We start from the raw sequence: 24,110 nt of genomic DNA, 5'->3' as shown, positions 1-24,110 counted from the left end.
GAACATTATATCAAGTTTGTTTTATTTGCTTTGCTTTCTTCTAAAAACTTTTCTTCGTATTTTATGGCAGCCAATCCAAACATATCAAAAGCGAAACGACTGTAGCTCGATACTATCATGATAGTTTCAAAACCATCGATAGTAAAGGCTAGCAGCAAAATATCGATACTCTCGATAGTGGCTCACAATTTAAACACAGAAATGAGTCCGGAGAGCGTTTCAAAATTTGCTCTCTTTTCAGAGGTGAAGAGAGCGGTTCGTGGTGTGAGAAACATGTATCTTACGGGAACGCATTTGGAATGAAGATTCATTGTTGCGTCATTCCATACGCGTTCTCGTAAGATACATTTGATTTGTATGGGAAAAAAATTCAGCAACATGGGGAAATGAAGAGGCAGCCTTGTTGTGCAACTTTGGCACGGAATGAGCAACAATCTGCATACCTTGGGAAAATGGATATTATGGACTTGAGATATTGTTTGTAAGGCTCCAATTAATGCAGAAACTACTCAGTCTCTGTTTTAAAAGATATCAACGAAATTTTGCAGCTCATGGGTTACCAATAATAGGTATCAGAACCGGGATAAATGTATGTATAAAACACAAACATGTGCATATATAGGTAAAAAACATGTCAATCTAGGATAAAATCATAAATAATGTTTCAATGGAGCTTGGACCAAAACATTTAACATCAATTAAAAGAAATAAGGTATACAAAGGTCTGTACGCATAGACGAAACTTGGCTGACCAGCAACACTGACGTCACATTTAGTCAACATTTACGTTTTATGCTTTGGCCGTTTTTGTTTGAACCCTATTATCTAAACAATGTCATTAAAAATAAAGCCAATCCTAAACAAAATTCATTGAGGAATTGGATGAAATAATTTTTTTAGGGCTGAGAGGGCCAACTAGCTAGTAATATTAAACGGAATATCAAAATCGACGAATTTCATATCACAAATATCATGGTATGGCAGCCCGCAGCAACTACGAATTGCACGAGTCTGGCAGCGCCACAAAAACGAATTCACATTCGTTTTATGTTGTTATTGATTGAACCTTAATATGTAAATAATCCAATAAAAAGGACTTCTGAAAGCTTGCCAATCTTTTAGAAAATTTATGTTTCTATCGGATAAAATTATTTGTTTAGGGATGAGAGGGCCAACTATCTAGTAATATTAAACGGATTATCAAAATCGAGGAAAATCAACGTTGAATTTTTTGAAAAAAACATTCGATACTGTCACTCAATACCATCGATAGTAGAGGCTAACAGCAAAATATCGATACTAGTGCCCTCGATAGTACCAGCTCTATTTGACAGCTCTCTTGTAAAACGCTCGTTTAAAATGCTGAAAATATCCATAATAATTGTAAAACTAATGTGAATTGTGTGTGTGAGTGCTGCAGGCAGTGTCTGATGGTGAAATATCATTGAATTTAAAACGCACAATTGCCAGAAATTGTGAAAATCCAAAATCAAAAATGCAAACCTGATTTGTGTAGAAGAAGAAGCAGGCATTTTTTCATCGTCGTAAAAATACATACATGCAGACACATGCACGCACACAGCCTCAAATCTATAGCTGTGTGTGTATATGCGAAACGCGCGGGCGCGAAAGAGAGCAAGAGAGCGTAAACGAGAGCAATAGTAGTTGTCGGTCTTTGTATACGTGCATTTGTGTTCGTGTTGGTGTTGTTTTGTGATATAGAGAGAGAGTCGCTCGGCGAATGTGAAAGCCAAAGCAAAAACCAAGAAATAAGTGAACGAAAATAAAAACGAAAAATCGCCATTCGTCGTCCCCCAATCCTCTCTGTCCCTGTCACACTCATTGTGTATGGTGTTGTTTTGTGATTGTTTTGTGCATTACACGGATAAAAGAGTGTTTGAAATCGGCCTAAATTGGATATCGGATATATATTAAATGCAGCCCCCCTGCCTACCCTGAGCAAAAGGTAATTTAAAGAGATCCGGATGATACGACTGGACTGGCGGATGAGTCAGTCCCCAGTCGGTCCCTGTATTGTGCACGTAGATATTGATTTGACTTCTAACACACACACATTCCCATCATCCATATCCATATACATTATCCATTATCCATACATGTCTACTAACACCCGTACGTACACCTTTTAGTGAGTAGATTTTAGATTGTTGATTTACCGCTGGAATGCAAAGGTGAAATGCAAATTGAGCAGACAGCAGCCTGCCCACTCGTCGTACAACAAATACAGTTACCTTATGACCAAATCAGAGGTTCCACGGTACACGTTAGTCGCACCCACTCACTCTCGCACACGCCCAAGCCCAAGCCCACCCGCAAGACACAGCATCCATAAATAACAGTTAATGTGACCAGTGCTGCTGTGCTGCTCTGGCAAGCTAATTGTTTTTGTGGTCGCCTCAATTAAGGTACTGGCGAAACGAGACAGCACACACATGATTGCTGCAGCAAGAATAATGATAATTTTGATCGGTTAAGGAAAGGTTCATTAAGCAGATCTATTATTATGTGGCTCCTATTACATCAACTTGATATTGTGATCTGAACCGAGTTAATTACTGTCAAAATCAGGCGAATGCTGTCGTTTATAAGGTACTTGAAATCTTAAATTCTGAAGCGCTCTCCCACTGTCGTCTACTTGACCCTCTCCCTCTCGCTTACGCACACCAGGGCCAAGTGTTTGTATAACTAAAAATTGATCTGCTGCCGCTGTTTCTGCTGCCTCTGTTGCTGCTGCTGTCGTTGAAGCTTTTAATAAATTATACAATAAAATGAGAAACGATCACAGCGGCAGACCGCTAAAACGATCGATGGCTGCTGCTTGTTGTTTTTGTTGTTGTTGAATAATTACTAAATAAATGTGTATTTATGTACATATACATATGTATATCTGATGTTGACGCCATTTTTGCTGCTATCGAAAGGCAAATTCCAAATCTTGTGAGAGAGTGTGCCTGTGTGTGTGTGTGTGTGTGACTTTAAGTTCGTGAGAAACTACGCGCCAAATAACATTCGAGGCGTAAAATGAGTAATTGCGCATATTAAAAAATGTGCCTTGTCTTTCAAAGAATCAATAAATCTGGGGTAGTCCGAAGGAGCAGCAGGCCAGTGGACCGTTATGCTGATTCCGGTGCACTTTTCACGCTCCACTGATCACCGCTGCAGCAGCAGCATCAGCACCAAGTCTTTGAGCACCCCTCGTCAAAATATTAGTTTTCGTTAGTTCTTGTTGAAAGTGGTTAGGGGAGGGGAGGACGCTGTGCAGCGGCCAACTGGGTTACCTTACCCACCACCGCACACCACTAATACTACGACGAAACAGATGTCCCAATACTCACACACACACACACACTCTATCACGTATTTAGTTCGGCTGCTGTTTCGTGTTTCGTGGCAAATTGGACATCTCATCATCATCATCAAACTGCGTTTCACGCTCAACTCTTAATTCTGCTCATTAAACGCCCAGAGAGATACTCTATTTTAATGGCCCACAGCAATACCAGCGCCAATGCTCTCTCACACCTTTTGCATTTTATTGGCGCGCACATTTTTCATGTTTCACCTTTTGCTGCGTGTTTTGATTTACACACACACACACGCACGCAAAACACGAAACACGAACGAGTGAGCGCACACACCCCCGCATGCTCTCTCATTCATGGTTCCCCTCTTATTGTCTGTTGGGGTTGGGGGAGCCATGTGCTGCGCTCTGCTCTCTTAAGGTTGCTGCTCTCTTTCTTTCCATCTCCATCGCTCTTCAAGGGGAGCGCCAAGCTCATTTGTTGCTTGTTTTGTGTTGTCTCTCTTCTTCTTCAGCTTCTGGCCATTGGCTTTCTCTCTTGTGCTCTTATCCTGCCTCTTATTGTTGCACATGTATTTAAGGCATTTTTGCATAATTTCATACAAATTTACATATTTTATGTAGCTGTGTCGCGCTCTCGTTTGGGGCAGACTTCGATTTTTTTCGTTGGTGCTCAACTTGTCAGTCGTGTTTGTTGTGAGCTTGCGAGTGTATGCAGATAGTTGTCTATTGGGTGCCTGTGCTGTGCTGTATGTGTGTGTGTGTGTTTGTGAGTGGGAGGGGGTGTGCTGGCCCGCTGCTACTGCTGTATCTGTGATTGTCGTGCTCGTGTTTATGGCTCTTAATCGTTCGGCAGTCGATTCGGTTTTCAATCGTCGTTACCTGGCCTGCTCTGCTCTCTGTCTCCGTTTCCAGCTGTCTCCCTCTGGTTTCTTGCGCTGCCCTGCTGTCTGCTCTCCTCTGGCATGCTGCTTGACTTTAATCTTCTCAATTACTCGCAATTTGCAAGTTGTATGAGCGCGCCTCTTTGGTGGGGTGTTGGTTATAGGGGCATGAGTGGGGGATATGGTATGCCTGTCCCTGTCTGTCTGCCAGTCTCTGTGTGTCTGCGTGTATTCCGTTTCATTTTGCCTTTGCCATTCTTCTTATTCATGTTTTTGTACATTTTTGCGCTTGTTTTGATTTCTTAATCTTTTTACCATAATTGATGGCAATTAAATTAAAGGTGTGTGAGTGGGTCTCTCTGTCTCTCTGTGTCTCTGTGAGGGGTTTTGTGTGTGTGTCGGCGGCCTCGTCGTGTTTGGTCGGCTGTCTGCTCTGCCTACTGCCGCCGCCTGCCTGTTCGGGCCGGTTCGATGTCGCTGTCGATGTCGATGACGATGCGTTCGAATTGGCCAGCTCTCGGGGCTCGCCGCGCCGTTGGAGATTGTTGCTTGTCATCTCTCCACCTCTTCCACTCCCCCTGCCCACCTTCCCGGCTCTCGCGTGACTCTTTTTCAGGCCCATATGACACTTACAATTGGATTAATTCATTAAAAGAGTACAGCCATCAAAGCAATTTGAGATAATCAGTCTGAATTACTGCTTCTACTACTTTCCAGATTAATCTGCGGCTTTTAAGATTATGCTACCGATTTATTTTTACAAACAGGATTAATTACAAACCAGTTTGTTTCACTTTGACAAGTTCATATTTAAGTTTAATTGCCATTTTATTGATCAGCATAAAAGTCTCAATATCTTATCAAATATTGGAGTATGCTTGATACAATGCCATCAAATTAGTTTGCATTTCACATTCAAATCGTTTTGGAGTCATAGATTCCAAATTCATAACGGCGCACCTCTAGTCAGTGTCATACAGATACATCGGAGACAGTGAGTGTCATACAGGCAGAGGCAGTGTCATTCAAATTGCAGTCTCCCATCAAAATTCACTCTTTATTTTTGTTTTGCGCGTCTCTTATTTTGGGACCAGCTTGCGTTTTGTCATTTTTGTGCGGCCTTTTATTGATTTGTTCAGATTTGTTCTCTCTCTCTCCTGAAATCCTTCTCTCCTGGGTGGGGTTTGCCTTGGTTTGATCTGGCCCTGGGACTGCTGCTGGTGGCATACTATAATTAAAGCGATTTAGTTAATTGATGTCAACACACAGCGTGCTAATGCTAAGCATTCTGTTGCCTGCCACTGCTTTGTGTCTGCCACTGTGCCTTTGTGTGCGTGTGCGTGTGCCTGTGTGTGTTTGTGTTTCACAGGCCCAATTTGTGTGCAATTTGTTGGCGAGTGTTTATACCTGGTTGGTAAATCGTTGAGAACAATAGGGTATATTGTATTCAGGATATTGCATGTAACAGGCATACACATCATGTACACCTGGATCTGTAGGAGAACTCCAAGATCAATCATACATATTTTCTGTGCGTACTGTTTACATTTTTCTTCTTCAAATATTGACACGCTTTATATGCGCCTGTGATCTATATCTACCAAAAAATGGATCGCAATCGAACGATGAGGGGTATCCTTCTAGTCGGAATATTCAACTAAATATTAGTGCCTGCCTCTCTGACTGCCTGCCTCTCTGCCTGCCTGCCTGCCTGCCTGCCCGCCTCTGCCCCCGTGAATGAGTATTAAATTGTTGACAATTGTTTTGAGCTTGAGAGAATTAACCTTTAGTTTGTTATGTCATGTTATTTGCTTTGTGCTTGAGCTTTTGTTGGGCTTTTGTGTGTCGCCATTAAATAGATACTAATATTGCAGTTTTACTGTTGTCGTTGGAAATATCTAATTATTTATTGCTTATTGTGGAACAGACATTTAAACAGACAGTGCGTTTCAGTGCTGTATGGCAGTTAATAAATGAAGTCTTGGAATGAGGTGAATATTCAAATGGAAAAAAATATCTTCTTCAATCAGTTATTTGCATGTAGAACAATTCAAGCGTTTCAAATGGGTTCTGCTTTAAGTGTGTCATCTTACAACTGTCATATACTTTTGAATCGCAGTGTAGTAGAGGCTAGCCACCACATGGAACCATAGATAGAACCGCATATCCCATAAGTAAATCTGATCCAAAGGCCATAAATAATTGCGTCATTGGGCTTGGGGGAGGAGGAGGTAGGCAGCAGCAGTCTATTAAGATCTTTAGAATCAAGTGTTTAATTTTTTACACTTTCAATCATCAATGCGAATCGAATGATTATCAATTGAATATGCAAATTATTCATTTATGCATATTCAATAACCAATTCAATCCGTGCGCCACACATTCGAGCCAACTCCGGCACCGGCACCGGCACCGGCACCAGCTAACGGCCAACGGCAATTAGTGTAATCGCTATGCCAATATACGGAGGAGTGCTATCCAATTAAGCTTAGCCCCGCGGCTTACATCATGCCAATCGTGCGACCGTCCAACAGTTCGGGCCATAAAGACACTACACAGTGCGACAAAAGCAACAACTAAAAGGAAATTAAATAAAAAATAGAGGAACATCGACAAATGAAATCACAAATCGCAGCAAACTGACACATAACCGGAGACAGCGACAGCGACAGAGTCGAGAGTCAGAGCCAGAGCCAGAGACATCGAAATCGACTCACGTACAGTGGGTGGTTCACACATACACACGCTGACCTGTTTGTCCCGGCCACGGCTCAGTCAGGGTTGGGGGGGAGTGCACACACTGCTCCGGCCCACTGTGTTCAGTTCAGTCATGCATACAGATACAAAATGTAACTAAATTGACTTGCTGCCCGACGACTGGGGGCCGGCGACTCCCCTGCCGACTGTGGAGTACAGTTGACAAGATTGACTAACTAACAAGCCAACCGAACTAAAACCAAAGCAAACTAAACTAAAACTAAATAAACCACTGACAAGAAACACCTTTGGCTCGAAACAGGAGTAAAACACACATAAAAACCAACACAACACAACACAAAAAATAACAAGCAATAAACGTGGCAAGCGAATAACGAAATAGTAGATACCCTTTAACAGGGAATGGTCCCAGTGGGAGTTAGATATCCATAAGGAGCAGATGGTTCCAGTGGGAGTTGCACAATTGAATTGTGGGTTGTGTTGTGTTGAATTGAATAAAAGTTTTTTGAAGTTTTATGGGAAACATAACCCATATAGAATTTGCTTCAGATTGGTTGAGTTACGTGGAAAGTCCCATATTTTTCTCATTGAAATTTTGTTGAATGTACTCTGATCCTGGCAACTCTTACTCACATGTTTTCTGCAGAGGATCTTTTTAGAAATCTTCAATTATTTGAGATTGGTTTTGATCATAGTTCCCTTATAGGGTCGCCAGCTTTTCTTCCTTTTCTTTGTGCTGCACCCAACATATCAATCAACTAATGGGGTACGCTTGGGCTAGGGTATCCACAACGGAAAACAATTACCACACTGACTCATGCTCATAGGTGGGTTGTGGGTGGTAGGGGGAGGGCACCCCAGGAGCAGCAGTCAGGCAGCATTTCAGCTCCTTGCAATCTACTCACACGAACACGCATACACATCCATGCACACATAATCATTGCACACCCACCCACCCATTCACACTCTCACACGCACACACCACACCACCACCACCACCACCACACACCTCACTCTCCACCTCCACTCTCACACTGTCCAACAAAAGTCAACTTTCAACTTGTGTGTTTGCCCAACTGCGACGAAGCGAACTAATAAATTTCTACTTTGTTTTCTCTCTCTCCCCAACACCTACCAACCCCTCAAACCACAAATACTCCCCCCCACAACCCCCAACCCGAACCCGAACCCCAACCCACTCTCAATCATTTTTGCAGATTGAAGAAAACTCTGCCAAACAGCAGAGGCACACAGACTTTTGTGCGCCGGTGTGTGTGAGTTCGTTTGTTGGTATAGTTTTTGTGAAGGAATGGCAATGATGTAGACCAGTGCTGATGCGACCATTGATGATGATGATCCGATCCCGATAATGATGATGGGGATGATGGTGATAATGAGCATGATGAGGCCGCAGGGGCAGACCCAGAACGCGGGCTTCTGCCACAGCAACAGCCAGCGCCAGCAGCAGCAACAGCAGCAGCAGCACCAGAGAAGTTAAGGCGAAGTTTTTCGCGGAAAGTACAGCAACACAGCTATGTGGAAAATTGTAAATACTACGAAGAAGAGCAAAAACGGAGAACGCAGAAAAACTAAACGCGCAAAAAGAAGAATTTTCTCTCACTCCTCTCCTTCTGTCACCCAGCCTTAAAGGCCATAAAGAGCGAGAGCGAGAGAGAGAGCAACAACAGCAGCAGCAGAAGCAGCAAAAAAAAAAACTGTCGTAAAAAGGCAGTCATAAAGGAAAAACCCACCACTTAATAGTGGCCTACAACAACAACAACAACACCCAACGCCAACAACTGTAAGAATTTCAATTTCCAGCAAAAAAAAAAAAATAGAAAAGAGAAACAAAAGCAGCAGCAGCAGCGGCAACAGCAACAACAATGCAAAAACGAGAAAATCCTGGCAGAGAAAAAGTTCAAGTCTGAAGTAGAAAAACCACTTAAAACGTCGATGAAACGTCTACGGGACAGAGCGACAGAGACCAAACGGATGAACGGACGGACGGATGGACAGAGAGAGCAGAGCAGAGCATAAGAGAGAGGTTCAAGAGTTTCTTAAAAAGGAGTCTGTGACAGACAGAGAGAAAGAAAGAGAGTGAGAGAGAGAGCGCGGTGTGTCGCGCGTGCTACAAGGAGCAGCAGGGGGCAGTTGTTTTTTGAGGGGCGCTGATCTGCTGCGTATATTTAGTGGTAGGAAAGGTGATGCATGCTGGTGTGTGTGTGTGTGTGTGGCTGGTGGTCACGCAAGACGTGCCAGCGGCAACGTAAACGCCGGAGCGAAACAAAGGCAGCTGCAATTGCACCTTTAGCGCGCTCCGCTCTGCTCTGCGCTCTCCCTCCTGCCACCAAGACACATAAGCCCGAAGGTAAGGCAGTCCTCCGCGAGAGAGTGCAGCGCATGCCTGCCTTACCCTTCTGCGGAAATATATCTTGCGAGAAAAGAGAGACAAAGCCGAGGCTTGACGCGTTGTCGCGCTTTGACGTCACCTTCGGCTTTATTCGAAATTCGCAAAGCAAGGAGCGAGGAACGGTACGAGGAGCGCGCGCGAATAAAAAAACCAAGACGCAAGTGGGGGAAATAAAAGAAACAAAAAAGAAACGAAGCAGAAGGAGGTGCAGAGCAGCTAGAGCCGAAACAGGAACGAGCAGAAACGAGTCGTCGTCGTCGTCGCGCACCGAAAGGGGGGAAAATTGACGCATTCCAAAGACGCGCGCGCGGTTCGGTTACAGAGTGAGGAGGGGACGGACTCATACTCATTGTTGTTGTTGTCGTTGCTGCACTGCTGCAATACCGGTATTTCTGTTGGGTGTCGTCTCTCACGTGAACCGTGTGTTTCTCTCCCTCTCTCCCCCTTTTCGTACAGTGTGTGGGAGCCAGGAAAGCGCGCAGTGCCAACCTGCTCCGATATCCCAAGTGATACCCGTATCGAGTAGCCCCCCCAAACAATCGAAGGCAAATGCAACAAACAAGCGGAAAAACAACTCTATTATGGGCCGCTCCAAGTTTCCCGGGAAACCCTCAAAGTCGATCAATCGTAAGCGGATAAGTGTCCTGCAACTGGAGGAAGATGCTGCTGCCTCCGAAGCAACCACGACGGAGCAACAGCAGCAGCAGCAGCAGTCGCAACAGCAGACCGGACAGAGTGCTGGATCGGCGGCTGGGCGGGAGAAGGGCAACAATTGTGATAACGATGAGGACGACAATGCCCCAGGCGGTGCCTCTATTAGTGGCACAGGCGGCGGTGGCAGCTCCTCCACGAGTACTGCAGCCACAAACAGCAACAGTGGCAGCAATGGCTCGACAGGAGGCACCACCAATGGCAGCGGTGTGAATGGCAGCGGGAGGAGGGAGGTGGCGGGACGCATCACAAGAGTGCAAGTGCAGGCGCTGAGAACGCCGAGGATCTCCAGGAGGAGGAGGATGACGACGATGACAGTGCCAGTGGCAGCCACAATGGCGAAAGGAAGACGACAGCAGCCCCCGCCCTCGCCGTTGCCGTGGCCGGTCCCTTTGTGGTCAGCAGTGCACTGCTGCAGCGTGCCCGCAAGGGGGGCAACAAGAAGTTCAAGAACTTGAATCTGGCCCGAGGCGAGGTGATGCTGCCCTCTACATCGAAACTGAAGCACCAGCAGCAGCAGCAACAACAATTGCAACTTAATTGCCCCGCTGCATCCGTTGTATCCGCCTCCGCCGCTGCGAGCAGCTCTGTGCCCGTCGTCTCCTCCTGCTCTGCAGCAATGTCTTCTTCTTCGTCTTCTACAAACTCTGCTGTGGCAGTGTCTCCCCCAGCGACATTGCCACCTGGCGGCGTCTCACCTAGTGGAGCGGCGGCAGCAGCAGCAGCAGTAGTAGGAGACGGTGGAGGAGGAGGAGGAGTCGGGAACACCAGGTCTGTGCTGGAATCGGTCGAAGATGTTGCATTGGTAAGTCTCGTTTGTTGGTGTCTGTCTGTGTGTGTGTGTGTGTGGCTGCTCTCTCCCTCTGCTCTCTGTGTTTAGCTTTAGTTATGAATAAGTTTAAGCCGCTTTTCCACTGCTACTTCCCACTACCCACACCCCACACCCCACCCCCTGATACCTGCTTTCCCCTCGCCCCCTACTGATAGCTGCCACAGATTTTGTTGGACTGAGGGGGGGATTGCGTGTGCTGCAACCCTCTTGCTGCTGATGTTTCCTCGCAGAATGTAAATAAAGAAGAGGGTAACCACTGCCCCCGCCACCCCCCTCCCTTACTCCCTTCTTTTTTCCCCCTCTCTTGCACTGCATTTATGGGCCCACCCTGCCCTCCCCAACCCACCTTGCTTGCTTGCACGCTGCTTACCTGCTTAATTGGCTTTTATGACGTTTTAGCGCTCTTTGCAACTGCCACATGTGTGTGGTGTCTGTTTCGTGTCTGTGTCTGTATCGTTGTCGTTGTCTGGTGTGTGTCTGTACCCCATTCGGTGGCACATACTTAGTAACTTGTTTTTGAGCCTTAAACCTTGGCTGGGAGTCACCCCTCCCAGCCCTTACTTCCCCTTGCTGCTGCTACTACTTTCCCGCTTTCCTGCCTGCCTGCCTGCCTTTCCGCTTTCCGCTTGTTTCGTTTTCAGTTTCATTTGCGAGTTTGCCTTCCTTGCCTATTCCTCGCTCCGTATCCGCCCTTTTACCCCTTTACCTGCTACGTAGTTAGTGCATGAATTATTGATTTGTGGCTCCGCTCTCTAACCCCCGAACCCTTTGTGCTTGCAACACCCTTTAACGTTTCCCGCACTCTTGCAGAAGCGCAGGTTGAGCGAAATGCCCAGCGAAGGAGGAGTAGGAGCCACAGAGGCCATCGCTGCTGCAGCAGCAACAGCACCTGGAAATGGAGCAGCAGCAACAGGATCAGCAGGAACAGGAGGATCAGCAGCAGGCAGTCCGAAATCAACATCAGCCGCAGCCACAGCGACAGCTCCTACACCTGCACCTGCACCGCCCATCAAACAAAAGAAAACGGTGACATTCAGAAATGTGCTCGAGACGAGCGACGACAAATCGGTGGTGAAGCGCTTCTACAATCCGGACACTCGCACGCCCCTCGTCTCGATCATGAAGAAGGACTCGCTGAACCGTGCCATGGCCTACACCCGCAGCGGCGAGAGCATCGTGCGGCCCTCCATTCTCTCCACGATACTCAATGGCAGCTCGAACATCGATAAACTGAATTCCCTCAAGTTTCGATCGGCACCGCCAGCTGGCCAGGAGCCAGCGGGGGGATCCAGCACAAATGTCTTCGGGCTGTCGCGTGCCTTTGGGGCGCCCATGGAGGAGGATGAGGGCGAGTCGGGGGGCGTCACCTTTCGACGGAATGAGTCCGAGGATGAGGACATGGACGAGGATGAGGGTAGCGATGAAGCCGACGAGCAGCAGGACGAGGACGATGAGCAGGAGCAGGAAAACAGCGCTGAGGCTGCCACGGAGGAGAAGAGTGCCGGCGAGGAGATGCACGAAAAGGATGGCTCCTCCTCCTCCTGCTCATCCGAGGAGAAGCAACTCGTGATGGATACACATTTTGTCCTGCCCAAGCGCAGCACCCGCTCCTCGAGGATCATCAAGCCCAACAAGCGGCTGCTCGAGGAGGGGGCCATCATCAGGCATGCGACCACACAGCCCAAGGCCAAGCCCAAGAATTACTTTGGCCTGGGTGCGGAAGCCTCCTCTTTGTCCTCCAGAAAGGAGACATTTCCTGGCTTTGGCGGCCTGAAGCTCAACAACAACAGCAGCAACGGCAGCAGCAGCATCAGCAGCAGCAGCAGCACAAAGCTACTCTGGGAGCCACGTCTGCAGTTCCAGGTGGACACAAAGCCGACAGCAGTGCCGCACAGTGCCATTTCGCCAGCAGGAGGCCTGTCCTTTGGGACACTCGCAGCGGCAGGTGAGGCGACGAAGCTTCCCTCTCCCCACAAACTTTCCTTACTAATCCTTTGTTATCGCCCACTCGCTCCAGGTGCTGCTCCAACGACCTGCGCTGTGTGCTGCACAGCCGTCAGCAGCAAGGAGGTGGCCCAGGAGCGAAAATACGGGATCGTGGCGTGCGATGTGTGCCGCAAATTCATCTCAAAGATGACCAAGAAATCCATATCGGCCAACTCGAGCTCCAGTGCATCATCCGCCACCTTTGCCGGTGCCGCCACGCAGCTGCAGTGCAAGGGAACAGAGGGTAAGCGTCTCTCCTAGGGGATCTCAAAGCAAAACTAATCTCTGTTCGATCTCCACCCCCTAGGCACCACCTGCAGCATACACTCGCCGAAGAGCAGCCAGCTGAAGAACTTTAAGAAGCTCTACAAGGAACGATGCACCGCCTGCTGGCTGAAGAAGTGCCTCGTTACGTTCCAGCTGCCGGCGGCGCACAGGAGTCGATTGGGCGCCATTCTGCCAGCGAATATGGCGCCCAGGGAGGAGAAATCTGCAACGGAATTGCTGTCCCCCACAGGAGGAGTGGCAGGCCTGCGATTCACGCCCAGCTGTGCCACTGGCAGCAGCGGATCCTCCTCCAGCTCCTCCTCGTCTGCGACGGTGGCGGCGGCGTCGGCGACGTCCTCTGTCAAGTGGAAATCGAATGCAGATGCGACGTGTGCGCCAGTGTCGGCGGTGACATCGATCAAGTCGAATCCATTGGCCGAGAACAATGTGACCTTTGGCAGCATGCCACTCCTGCGACCCGCTATCCTTGAGAAGCCTTTGTTCCTGAAGATTGGCAATGCGACGGATCCGAAGGTGACCTCCGCCGCATCCGCCTCCACCTCCACAGAGACGATGCCTTCAATAAGTCCCAATCCGGAGACAAAGGCCACACGAAAGTCAAGCAAACAGGAGAAGGAAAAGGAAAAGGCCAGGGAGCTGGAAAGCGAGAAATCTATAGGAGAGGAAACGCCTGCCCCAGAAGCCGCCCAGAAGGATGAACAGCAGCAGCAGCAGCCAGAACAGGAGGCCACTGGAACAGCAGGCGTTGGTGGCCAAACGGAGGAAGGCGGAGGAGGGGGGGACACCCTCAAAAGGCAAAGGATCGATCTGAAGGGTCCCCGGGTGAAGCATGTCTGCCGCAGTGCCTCCATAGTCCTGGGTCAGCCTTTGGCCATTTTTGGCGAGGATCAGGAGGAGGAGGAGCAGCAGCAGCAGCAGCAGCAGCAGTCGCAACAGAACGATGCTCCTTCAGTGCCATCATCGTCTGGCGCAACTGGAGACAAGACAGCTCCCATGCTGACGGATGAAAATGATAATTGTGCCACCTGCACGACAACGGGAACGGCAACGTCTCCCTCCAGTGAAGATACCAAGGCCAAGAATACTCAAACAGAGGCTAAAAAGGGAGCAGCAGGAGGAGGAGGTGCAGCGTCAGCAACAGCAGGCATTAAAGTCACAACCAGAAATGCGGCTGCTGTGACCTCCTCCGCCGCCTCGAGCCTGAAGCCAAGGAACGGGGACATCATCACAGGCGGCGCCAACAGCAGCAGCAGCGGCAGCCAACAGTCGTCCGTTATGCCAGCTGCTGCCGTGGCAAGCAGCAGAAGAGCAAAGGATCGCCAGCAGCAGCAGCAACAGCAGCTGCAGCGGACACTCATCTCGATTGACTTTTGGGAAAACTACGATCCGGCGGAGGTGTGTCAGACGGGCTTCGGACTGATCGTCACCGAGACGGTGGCCCAGCGGGCGTTGTGCTTCCTGTGCGGATCCACGGGTCTGGATCCGCTGATCTTCTGTGCCTGCTGCTGTGAGCCGTACCATCAGTATTGCGTGCAGGACGAGTACAATCTGAAGCACAGCTCGTTCGAGGACACAACGCTGATGAACAGCCTGCTGGAGACGTCGCTGAGTGCGGCCCACTCGTCGCTCAATCAGCTGACGCAGCGCCTCAATTGGCTGTGCCCCCGCTGCACAGTGTGCTACACGTGCAACATGTCCTCGGGCTCGAAGGTGAAGTGCCAAAAGTGCCAGAAGAACTACCACAGCACCTGCTTGGGAACCAGCAAGCGGCTGCTCGGCGCCGACAGGCCCCTCATCTGCGTGAACTGCCTGAAATGCAAATCCTGCAGCACAACGAAAGTCTCGAAATTCGTGGGTAACCTGCCCATGTGTACGGGCTGCTTTAAGCTGCGCAAAAAGGGCAACTACTGCCCCATCTGCCAGAAGTGCTACGACGACAACGACTTCGATCTGAAGATGATGGAGTGCGGCGACTGCAACCAGTGGGTGCACTCCAAGTGCGAGGGCCTCAGCGACGAGCAGTACAATCTGCTCAGTACCCTGCCCGAATCGATTGAGTTCATTTGCAAGAAGTGCGCCCGCCGCTCGGACAATTCGCGCCTGAAGGCCGACGAGTGGCGGCAGGCGGTGATGGAGGAGTTCAAGGCCAGCCTGTACAGTGTGCTGAAGCTGCTCAGTAAATCGCGACAGGCGTGCGCCCTACTCAAGCTCAGTCCCAGGAAGAAGCTACGCTGCACGTGCGGAGCAGCCGGGCAGCAGGGCAAACTGCAGCCGAAGGCTTTGCAGTTTAGCAGCGGCTCGGACAATGGCCTCGGCAGCGATGGGGAGTCACAGAACAGCGACGATGTCTACGAGTTCAAGGAGCAGTCCCGGAATATCAATCTGCACAATGCTAAGGCCGGCAGATCATCCTCATCATCGTCCAAGTCCTGCTCCTGCACCTGCCAGCAGCAGCAGCAACAGCCGCTGTCGCAGTCGCAGTCCTTCAGCCTGGTGGACATCAAGCAGAAGATTGCGGGAAATGCGTACGTCTCGCTGGCGGAATTCAACTACGACATGAGCCAGGTGATCCAGCAGAGCCACTGCGACGAGCTGGACATTGCCTACAAGGAGCTGCTGAGCGAGCAGTTCCCCTGGTTCCAGAACGAGACGAAGGCCTGCACGGACGCCCTCGAGGACGACATGTTCGAGTCGAGTCGCTATGAGGATCAGTTGCAGCTGCAACAGCAGCAACATGAGGCGGGTCCCTGCTCCTCCGCGTCCGTCTATGCCGATCACTCGTCCTCGTCGCAGGTGGTGCGCTCGGGTGTGCTGGACATACCCCTCGAAGAGGTGGACGATCTCGGCAGCGGTTGCGGCATCAAGATGCGCCTGGACACACGCGTCTGTCTCTTTTGCCGCAAGAGCGGCGAGGGTCTCTCCGGCGAGGAGGCACGACTGCTGTACTGCGGCCACGACTGTTGGGTGCACACAAACTGCGCCATGTGGTCCGCCGAGGTGTTCGAGGAGATCGATGGCTCGCTGCAGAATGTCCACAGTGCGGTGGCCCGCGGCCGGATGATCAAGTGCACCGTTTGCGGTAATCGCGGCGCCACCGTTGGCTGCAATGTGCGCTCGTGCGGCGAGCACTATCACTATCCCTGCGCGAGGAGCATCGAGTGCGCCTTCCTCACGGACAAGTCCATGTACTGTCCGACGCATGCGAGGAACGGCAATGCGCTCAGGGCCAATGGCTCGCCCAGCGTCACGTACGAGTCCAACTATGAGGTGTCCCGCCCCGTCTACGTGGAGCTGGACCGCAAGCGGAAGAAACTGATTGAGCCGTCGAAGGTGCAGTTCCACATTGGTTCACTGGAGGTGCGGCAGCTCGGCTCCATTGTGCCGCGCTTCTCCGACTCCTACGAGGCGGTGGTGCCCATCAATTTCCTGTGCAGCCGCCTCTACTGGTCCTCGAAGGAGCCCTGGAAGATTGTCGAGTACACGGTGCGCACCACCATCCAGAACAGCTGCTCCTCGACGCTGCAGGCCCAACTGGATGTGGGACGCAACTACACGGTGGATCACACGAATCCCAATGGCCAAGTTGTCCAGCTGGGACTGGCGCAGATCGCCCGCTGGCACAGCAGCTTGGCCGCGCGGAGCAGCGACCTTCTGGCCACAGATGGGGCGGCAGACGGCTGGAGCGAGTATCCGCATCCTCAGCCGCATCCGCATCTCAGTTCGTGTGTGCCGCCGGATGAGAATACGGAGGAGGAGCCGCAACAGAATGCAGATCTGCTGCCGCCGGAGATCAAGGATGCCATATTCGAGGATCTGCCGCACGAGCTGCTCGACGGCATCTCCATGCTGGACATTTTCATGTACGAGGATCTGGCGGACAAGTCCGATCTGTTTGCCATCAGCGAACAGTCCAAGGACGGCACCAGCGCGGGACAGCAGGGCGCGGCTGCTGCGCCTCCTCCCCATCCCATCTGCGACGAGGACACGCGCAACTCGAACACCAGCCTGGGGGGCGGTGGCAGTGGCGGCAACTGCTGGCCCGCCAGCAATCCCGTGGAGGATGCCATGCTCTGCGCCGCCGCCCGCAGCTCCACACAGGTGCAGGTGCTCAAGACGCGCGCCTGGCCGAAGCTGGACGGCAACAGTGTGGCGGCCATTAAGCGGCGCAAGCTCTCCAAGAACCTGGCCGAGGGCGTCCTGCTCAGCCTGAGCCAACAACAGCGCTCCAAGAAGGAGATGGCCACCGTGGCGGGTGTCTCCCGGCGGCAGTCGATCAGCGAGGAGGCGGCCTCCACATCCACATGACTGCGCAGCAAGAGCTTCACGTGGAGCGCGGCCAAGCGATACTTTGAAAAGTCCGGAGGCCAGGAGGGCGCAGGCGGCAGGGAGGAGCCCGCCAAGATGCGAATCATGCAAATGGACGGCGTGGACGATTCCATCACGGAATTTCGCATCATTGGGGGCGACGGCAACCTGTCGACGGCTCAGTTTACGGGGCAGGTGAAGTGCGAGCGGTGCCAGTGCACGTACCGCAACTACGACTCCTTCCAGCGGCATCTGCCCAACTGCGAGCAGATGTCCGCCAGCGAATCGGAGTCGGAGCATGCCCACGCCCACGCCCAGCAGCTGAGCGCCGAGAGCCTGAACGAGCTGCAGAAACAGGCCCTGGCCGCTGCCACGCTGGGAAATGTGGGGGGACTCAACTACCTGCAGACGACGTCCTTTCCGCAGGTCCAGAGTCTGGGCTCCCTGGGCCAGTTCGGACTCCAGGGACTGCAGCAGCTTCAGCTGCAGCCGCAGTCGCTGGGCAACGGCTTCTTCCTGTCGTCGCAGCCGACGAACCACCAGGCGACGGGCAACGGAACGGACGAGCTGCAAATCTATGCCAACTCCCTGCAAAGTCTGGCCGCCAATCTGGGCGGTGGCTTCACCCTGTCGCAGCCCCAGCAGCAGCAGCCACAGCTCATTGCGGTGTCCACCAATCCGGATGGCACACAGCAGTTCATCCAGCTGCCGCAGGCGACAACGGCACCGGCGGCCACCTACCAGACACTGCAGGCGACCAATTCGGACAAGAAGATTGTCCTGCCGCTGAATGGCGCTGGCAAACCGCTCAAAACGGTGGCCACCAAGGCCGGACAGCAAGCGACGGCAGCGGCCAAGCAAAAGCAACTCAAATCCGGCGCTGGCCATCACCAGGTGAAGCCCATTCAGGCCAAGTTGCAGCCACAGCCGCAGCACCACCAACTGCACCATCAGCACCAGGTGCATCAGCATCACCCACAGCAACAGCAGCAGCAGCAGCATCATCAGGGCATAACGGTGACCAGCAACGGACAGCTGCTGGGGCAGGGCATGCTGCAGCCGCAGCTGCTGTTCCAGAGCAACGCCCAGCAGCAGCATCCGCAGCTGATCCTGCCGCAGCACACACAGCCACAGAACATCATTTCGTTCGTGACGGGCGACGGCAGCCAGGGCCAGCCGCTGCAGTACATCTCGATACCGACAACGAACGACTACAAGCCACAGCCCCAGGCGGCGCCCACATTCCTGACGGCCGCACCTGGTGGAGGGGCCACCACCACCTACCTGCAAACAGATGCCAGCGGCAATCTCGTGCTGACGACGGCGCCCTCCAATTCGGGTCTGCAGATGCTGCAAGCGCAGCCGCAGGTGATTGGAACCCTCATCCAGCCGCAGACACTGCAACTGGCCACCACATCGGCGGGTGGGGATCCGACCGGTGGCATTCAGAACGGATCGAATGTGCAGCAGCCGCTGATACTCGGCGGAGCCACAGGCGGCGGTGCGACGGGCCTGGAGTTTGCCACCGGGGGACCGCAGGTCATCCTGGCCACGCAGCCCATGTACTACGGCCTGGAGACGATTGTCCAGAACACGGTGATGTCCTCGCAACAGTTTGTGTCGACGGCCATGCCGGGAGTGCTCAGCCAGAATGCCAGCTTCTCGGCCACCACCACGCAGGTGTTCCAGGCGAGCAAAATCGAACCGATTGTCGATCTGCCCGCCGGCTATGTGGTGCTCAACAATACGTCCGATGGCAGCGGTGCGGGTGCCACATTCCTGAATGCCGCCAGTGTGCTGCAGCAGCAACAGCAGCAGCAGAGCCAGGAAGAGATGCTTCAGAATGCCAACTTTCAGTTCCAGACGGTGCCACAGACATCCTCGGCTGCGGAGTACTCTTCTGCCCCGCTGGTGGTCACCGCCAAGATTCCACCCGTGACGCAGATGAAGCGAACAGCGAATGCAAAGGCCAACAACATCTCCGGTGGTGGGGGAGTGGGAAAGGTGCCGCCACAGCCGCAGGTCGTGAACAAGGTGCTGCCCACCAGCATAGCCACACAGCAGGCACAGCAGCAGCAGCAGCAGCAGCAGCAGCTGAAGAATGCAGCAGCAGTGGCAGCAGCAGCAGGGAAGCAGCAGCAACAGGGGCAAATGAAGAGCAAGGCCACGGCGGGATCCACATGCGGAGCACCGCCCAGCATTGCCTCAAAGCCGCTGCAGAAGAAAACGAATCTGATACGACCCATCCATAAGCTGGAGGTGAAGCCAAAGCTGATGAAACCCACGCCCAAGCAACAACAGCAGCAGCAACAGCAACAGTCGATGCCTGTCATGCAACAGCAACAGCAACATACACAGGTGCAGCATCCGCCTGTGATTAGCCAAGTGCCCGCCAAGGTAACAATCATCCAACAGCAGCAGCATCAGCAGCAACAGCAGCGACAACAGCAGCCGCAACAGCTGATACGGCAGCAGCAACCTCAGCAGCAGCAACAGCAACAGCAACAACTGATGCAGCAGCAGCAGCAGATACTCATCCAACAACAGCCACAGCAAGCCCAGCCAGCGATGCCCATCATCACCATTGCAGAGGCGCCACCAACAATGTCCGCGCAGTTTGTGATGGAAACCCAAGTGCTCGAGCAGCAGCAGCAACAGCAGCAGCAGCCGGAGATGATCAATCGATTGCAGCACTTTGCTGGTAGCAGCTCCCTGCCCACCAATGTGGTGAATCCTTTGCAGCTGCAGGCGACGCCCTGCAGCAGCATCACAATGACGAGCACGAGCACCACCAGCACCACGACCAGCATTAACTGTCGACCCACAAACCGCGTGCTGCCCATGCAGCAGCGGCAGGAGCCAGCGCCGCTACCGAATGAGCCCGTCGTGTCATCGCCGACGCCGCCCAAGCCGCTCGTGGAGCAGCAGGTGAGCCTGCAGATCTCCAGTGGCAGCGTCTCCAAGTGCTATGCCCAGAAGGCGGCAGCCTCGCCATCGCCTCTGCCGTCGCCTGTGTACGAGGCAGAGCTGAAGGCAGCCGCTGCAATGGAGAGCATCGCTCTGACCTCAATGGCCACCATCATGGAGGAGGAGGGCGATGAGGAGGATGAGGAGGAAGAGGAGCAGCAGCAGCCCACAGAGTCCATCTACATGGAGGGACTGTACGAGAAGCAGCAGCCGGAGGTGAAGAGCGAGGTGCTGCTCATCCAGCAGCAGCAGCAACAGCAGCACCAGCACCAAATGGACCACCAGATGGTGAGCAATGGCTATCTGCTGGAGAAGCATCGCAGCTACCAAGGGGCATCGGTGGTGCCAATGGACACGGACAATCCCTACGAGGATGAGGAACTCGACGAGGATGACGACGAGGACGATGACTTCAGCCTGAAGATGGCCACATCCGCGTGCAACGATCACGAGATGTCGGACAGCGAGGAGCCGGCTGTGAAGGAGAAGATCAGCAAGATTCTGGACAACCTCACGAACGACGACTGTGCCGATTCGATGGCCACCGCCACGACGGCCGATGTGGAGGCCACAGCCGCCGGCTACCAGCAGATGGTCGAGGATGTCCTGGCCACCACTGCAGCTGCGTCCGCGGCACCTTCCTCTTCGTCTGCCTTTGAGGCCACGGCTGAGGAAACGGCTGCCGTGGAGGCAGCCGCCACCTACATCAATGAAATGGCCGAGGCCCATGTCCTGGAACTGAAGGAGCTGCAAAATGGCGTCGAACTGGAGCTCAAGAAGCATCAGCAGCAGCAGGAGCAGCTGCACCAGGAGACGTCGACGAAGCAGCAGCAGCACCAGCAGGAGGAAGAGCAGGAAGCAGCCACCTCCGTGGCCATGGAGGTGCCCACAGCAGCGGCCCCAGAACCGCCGCCTCCGATGCGCGAGCCGAAGAAGATCAGCGGACCACATTTGCTGTTCGAGATCCAGAGCGAGGACGGCTTCACGTACAAGTCCAGCTCCATCGCGGAGATCTGGGAGAAGGTCTTCGAGGCGGTGCAGGTGGCCAGGCGTGCGCACGGCCTGACGCCGCTGCCCGAGGGACCGCTGGCCGATATGGGCGGCATCCAGATGATTGGACTGAAGACGAATGCCCTCAAGTACCTCATCGAGCAGCTGCCGGGTGTGGAGAAGTGCTCCAAGTACACGCCCAAGTACCACAAGCGCAACGGCAATGTGTCGACGGCGGCAAGTGCCGGTGGTCACGTTGCCACCGGCAGCAGTGGCTGCAGTGCAGCAGCGCTGGCAGCCGCTGGTGGCGATGCTCAGGCGTTGCTGGACTATGGCTCCGATCAGGATGAGCTGCAGGAGAATGCCTACGATTGTGCGCGCTGTGAGCCGTATGCGAGTCGATCCGAATACGACATGTTCAGCTGGCTGGCCTCCCGGCACCGCAAGCAGCCCATTCAGGTGTTTGTGCAGCCCTCGGACAACGAGCTGGTGCCAAGGTAAGTCCCTGCCCAGTCGCCCCCATGGCAACTCTGATTGATTTTGGATGTGAATTTGCATTTGCATTTGCAGAAGAGGAACGGGCAGCAATCTACCCATGGCCATGAAGTACCGAACTCTGAAGGAGACCTACAAGGATTATGTGGGCGTGTTCCGTTCCCATATCCATGGACGTGGTCTCTACTGCACCAAGGACATTGAAGCGGGTAAGTGGCTCATGGATGGCCCTTTTCGAAAGGTGGAATAATTTCCTATTTTATTTTCCGTACAGGTGAAATGGTCATTGAATACGCTGGCGAGCTGATACGCTCCACGCTGACGGACAAGAGGGAGCGTTACTACGATAGTCGCGGCATCGGTTGCTACATGTTCAAGATCGATGACAATCTGGTGGTGGATGCCACCATGCGTGGCAATGCGGCGCGTTTTATCAATCACTCGTGTGAGGTGAGTAGCCACATTTCATATTGTTAATATATATATATTTTACATTAATTTAAACATTGATTTTACAGCCGAATTGCTACTCAAAGGTCGTCGATATACTGGGACATAAGCACATCATTATCTTTGCGTTGCGGCGCATTGTGCAGGGCGAGGAGCTGACGTACGATTACAAGTTCCCCTTTGAGGATGAGAAGATACCCTGCTCGTGCGGCTCCAAGCGATGTCGCAAGTACTTAAATTAGGGCCCAACCCCCTCCCTACACGCATACATACATATATACAAATGCATATATACATATTACTCAGTATCGGAGACAACGGAACATGAAACATGAAAGAAAAACAACAAACAAAAAACAAAACAAAAACTCGTAGTTAACGGTTATTTGCGATCTATGTTTGATCTATCGTGATATACTTTTCGTTTTATACAACAACCACACCCCCCACAACCCCGCGCCACCCCACATGAAAAAGTCTTAAGTAAATGTAAGAGTTAAACAGTTGATATTATTATATATCCTAATATATATATATTATATATAATCTATTACTATATATACACACACATACACACACATACATGAATATCTGCAGCAGCAGCAACGAATGCAACATACATAGGAATCCAACAACAACAACAATAATAATATCCAACACTCCCCACAAAACAAGAACTCGATGATGTCAGTATTCAAGGGGGAGTAATAATTTAAATTAGATATTATAATTATATATATATGCCTATAGTATAGGATTAGGGAGAGCCCTACCCACCACACACACACACACAGACACACCACACACACCACACACCAATAAGCATAGGCAGGGCTGGGGCAGCTCATGAAATTAGATGACAATTTGTGGGACGTTTACTTACAGGGGCTTTGTGTTAGAATTTGTACATATAAATTGCATACGAATTATAAATATTAAAAAATATTATATATATCTACATCTATATAGAAATATTGATATAAGAATTGAACTAACAATTAAGGATACAAAATATACAACAAAATGTATAACCAGATTATGATCTGAAAGTTGAGGAAGTTGGAGGAAGCAAAGCAAAAGCAAAGCAACTATTTTATGTCGAGCCTCTGCGTATTTATGTTTTGTTAACAATTGTCAATACTAATGTAACTAATTGATTGATTGATTGGGACCACAGATAGTAAACCCGCTTCACTCGATATAGGGAGATAAAATATGTATGTAGTATATAGAAACCAAGCATCACCCCCTTTGAAATTATTCGAAACAACCCAAACAGACAGACAAACATTTTTAATTGTATTTTTTTAAATTGTATATTTATTCATTTATATGTATATGTAATTCTACTCGTATATTTTTTGTGTATGTAAAATCCGGAATCCGTGTAAATTGTTTAGCCGTACCCGTACGTTTTCTTTGTTCGAAAATTATTTTTAAATTTGCGGTCCTAGCGAGAGGAGCTGAGCCTCCTCACTTATATTCTAAATAGATTTTTTATAGCATTAGTCCGCTCTGGTATTTGTCGCGCATATATATATATATTTATATTGTATAATCTTGTTAAGGCGAAGCGAACGAACGAACGGATGGATGAATGGATGGATGGATTGGATTGGATCGATCAATGAGCAAAAGGAGGAGTCAGTCGTCGGCGGACAGGCAAAAGTTCCATAGCATTTTTTTGGCAGCCATTCAAGACGCGCGCGCACTTTTTGCACGCTGTCGAGGAATTTTATATTTTTATTCCCT

At 51.2% G+C, this 24,110-nt stretch overlaps 1 protein-coding gene across 1 annotated transcript; it reads left to right on the top strand.

Annotated features, from left to right (window-relative positions):
• Positions 1-1,312: 1,312 nt before the first annotated feature.
• On the top strand, positions 1,313-22,932 carry LOC111066961 (histone-lysine N-methyltransferase trithorax). Its single transcript, XM_041591772.1, is given in 12 exon segments — positions 1,313-1,966; positions 8,142-8,725; positions 9,791-10,267; positions 10,270-10,850; positions 11,688-11,792; positions 11,823-12,822; positions 12,895-13,107; positions 13,171-19,568; positions 19,620-21,910; positions 21,984-22,117; positions 22,183-22,358; positions 22,427-22,932. Coding segments are annotated over 10 exon segments (11,424 nt in total). The 5' UTR covers positions 1,313-1,966; positions 8,142-8,725; positions 9,791-9,915; the 3' UTR covers positions 22,601-22,932.
• Positions 22,933-24,110: the final 1,178 nt, after the last annotated feature.

Source organism: Drosophila obscura, unplaced genomic scaffold, assembly GCF_018151105.1.
Source record: "Drosophila obscura isolate BZ-5 IFL unplaced genomic scaffold, ASM1815110v1 contig_150, whole genome shotgun sequence".
Lineage (NCBI taxonomy): Eukaryota > Metazoa > Arthropoda > Insecta > Diptera > Drosophilidae > Drosophila > Drosophila obscura.
This window is presented reverse-complemented; position numbering and strand designations above follow the sequence as displayed.